The sequence below is a fragment of the Aplysia californica genome, unplaced genomic scaffold (assembly GCF_000002075.1).
Source record: "Aplysia californica isolate F4 #8 unplaced genomic scaffold, AplCal3.0 scaffold00467, whole genome shotgun sequence".
NCBI classification, from domain to species: Eukaryota; Metazoa; Mollusca; class Gastropoda; order Aplysiida; family Aplysiidae; genus Aplysia; species Aplysia californica.
The window spans coordinates 244722-247485 of record NW_004797737.1 but is presented as its reverse complement, the minus strand read 5'-3'; the positions used below and the strand labels follow the sequence as shown (position 1 = coordinate 247485).

At 38.6% G+C, this 2764-nt stretch overlaps 1 protein-coding gene across 2 annotated transcripts in view; it reads left to right on the top strand.

Annotated features, from left to right (window-relative positions):
- LOC101859661 (gamma-aminobutyric acid receptor subunit beta) overlaps positions 1–2764 on the top strand; it is a gene marked incomplete at its 5' end in the record, with an annotated part of 100762 nt that overhangs the window by 31345 nt on the left and 66653 nt on the right. For both annotated transcript variants that reach the window (XM_013086432.2, XM_035971591.1), the window contains 2 exon segments: positions 327–577; positions 2028–2110. In XM_013086432.2, the coding sequence (XP_012941886.2) occupies positions 327–577; positions 2028–2110 (334 nt within the window).

The window sequence follows — 2764 nt, the reverse complement described above, 5'->3', positions numbered from 1 at the left end:
AAAAAAAAAGAATGATCGCCCGGCTACCGCAGATGTTGCCTGTTCGGTTCAGCACTTCGTAATGGGTGGGTGCCAACTTTACTTTTACAGTATTTCATTTTTGTTTGGCTTGCACCTGAAGATAACTGTGTCAATATAGAGTTAAAATCCACCTGCCTTACTTTTTCTCTGCATTAAATAAATGATAATATACTGTAATTGTATCGATGTGTGTGTGTCTTTACTATGATGAACGAACTGTATGCGCCCAACAGAATGTTTAATTTAAACTAAGAATATAATACTGTCCAATCTTTCATTGCAATTTGTATTATTTCTCTTGTCAGGATTACACCATCACCATGTACCTGAATCAGTACTGGCGCGACGAACGCCTTCAGTTCCTGGACAATGACACGCTCGACAATCTGGATAACAACACCATCAAAGCCATGACCTTGACCGGAGCCTTCGCAGAGAAAATCTGGGTACCGGATACGTTTTTAGCTAATGATAAGAATTCATTCCTTCACGACATTACAGAGAAGAATAAGATGGTTCGTCTCTATGGCAACGGCTCCTTGGTGTATGGGATGAGGTAAGGCTTTTGCTTGTCCTCTTTGTGCTTATGTGTGCTTAAAAGGATTATTTTTTCTAGAAGCTCCGATGATTGATGATCAAGTGCAATACCGATAACTTTTTTTTATTTGGAGCATCGTATGATTGTATTGGGTTTGGGCTTTAATTACAAGTAGGCCTACGTTTTACATTGTTCTCATAATACAGAGGTTCAGGGACTGTTGTTTTACAGTAGTTTTGACACAGCCAGCTGAAGGCGAAAAAAAACTTCATATTTAAAACTTTTATGTTATTTATATGTATTGACGTCTCATTCGCACTGAGAAAATCAAGACCTTGCGAGATTCATGCAGAAACTTTCTTATTTCCCTAATAAGTGGAGAAGAAGCCCAAAAAAAATCAGATTGAACTTCATATTTCTGAATGGATTTCCTTTTAATCAGACTTTTCGAGACTCTCATACTTGATTGTCTTTTCTCTTTCTTTTTTCTTTTTTTTTTTTTTTTTGTTGTTGTTGCTGAAAACACATGTTGAAATCAATATTTGCATATTCAAACAATATGATACCAAAACGTGACGACATGCAAACTGAGAAAGGGTTTCCAACCATCTACCCAGTTTCATGGTGACAGGCTGCAAGGCATGTAGCCAAGCCTTGTTTGGGTCCTTCAGTTGCTGTGGTCTCAAATTGTAAATAGGCCTGTCGCAGGTTGCCGTTGTCATTGTTGTTGTTGTTGTCGCTCTTGTTGTCGCTGTTGTTGTTGTTGTTGTTGTTGTTGTCGATCTTGTTGTCGCTGTTGTTGTTGTTGTTGTTGTTGTTGTTGTTGTTGTTGTTGTCGCTCTTGTTGTCGCTCGTGTTGTTGTTGCTGTTGTTATAAATAATTCTAAAAGAAAAATATCTTTGGATTCGGACTAGGCGAGCAATGAGCATTGAAACCTTTTCTCGCTTACCGCTCTCCTGTGGGCTTTACAGAGTACCAATTTTTAAAAATTCTACAGCTATTCTTTGTAGGGAGGGAGGCGGGGGCTGTCGGTTGTAAACTGGTAAAAGAAGATACAAATATACTAAATGTATCGGTGGGACGCCTCCGTTTTAGAGGGCTAATGTTTGTTCTCAAGTATGTCTAGGCTCTAATGCAGTATCGATTGAATTTAGAAGGTCATGTGTGATCGTTACTTTAGAATTGCATCGGCAAATGTTCCAACACGAGGCAATAAACTTTTCTTTTCTTTTCCTTTTTCTGTGCGAGTGCTGAAAAAAAGGGGGGGGGGTAGGAGGAGTATTTGACTTTTTGTAATATTGTATCGGTAAGATGTTGTATACTTCGTGTCGCAGAGGCTAGTATAAAAGCATTCCGTTATAAGTGGTAGTATTCAAACAATGGAAGATTAATAAATAATTATATCAATCTTGTCTTGTCTCATCTTACCTCATAATATCTATTTTGTAAATGTTCTGTTGGTTCCAGGTTTACCACCACTCTGGCGTGTATGATGGATCTACATAACTATCCTTTGGATCACCAGCAGTGCACTGTGGAAATAGAGAGCTGTGAGTACTCGCGTCTTATTTGCAAAGAAAATACACTACAAGATGATTTACTATTTAATAAAAACTAGCGTCTTCAGAAATCGACTTGCATTTTTGTAGGTGTCACAAAATTGTGAGTGTCGTCTGAAGGGGTTGTAGGTAGACCTACCTAAGCTTCATTTTAACTTTTACCACCGGAAACCCTTTTTTATATTCCTCCTCCTCCTCTCAATCCCGACCACAAAAAACCCCGAAAAAGTGGAAGTCTGCGTCTCTGCCTGTTTGCCTATCTCCTTGTCTGTCACATTTGTCAATTATGTATTGTTTCTGACATATGTTTGAAACCTAATTGTTCTAATCAAAACCGAGGGTAAAGGTGTTGTAAACCTTTTGCCCGTCGTATCGTGGGATTTATTGCACTTTTCTTTAAGTACCTAATGCCTGCAACACATTGAAACAGTCTCTTTAGTTGTAATAACCAGTGCTTTAAAATTTTAAATTATACTTTGTACTTTGGTAAGATTCTACAGTGAACAATCACCACCGACCCATAACGTTTATGTTTGACTGGGAGCGGAAAAGTAACAGATGACTGAAGAAACCTCTAAAACTAGCTCCTCTACTCCTCGTTCTGCTCCTATTCCATCGGAAGACGCATTCCAACTTCACCCCCCC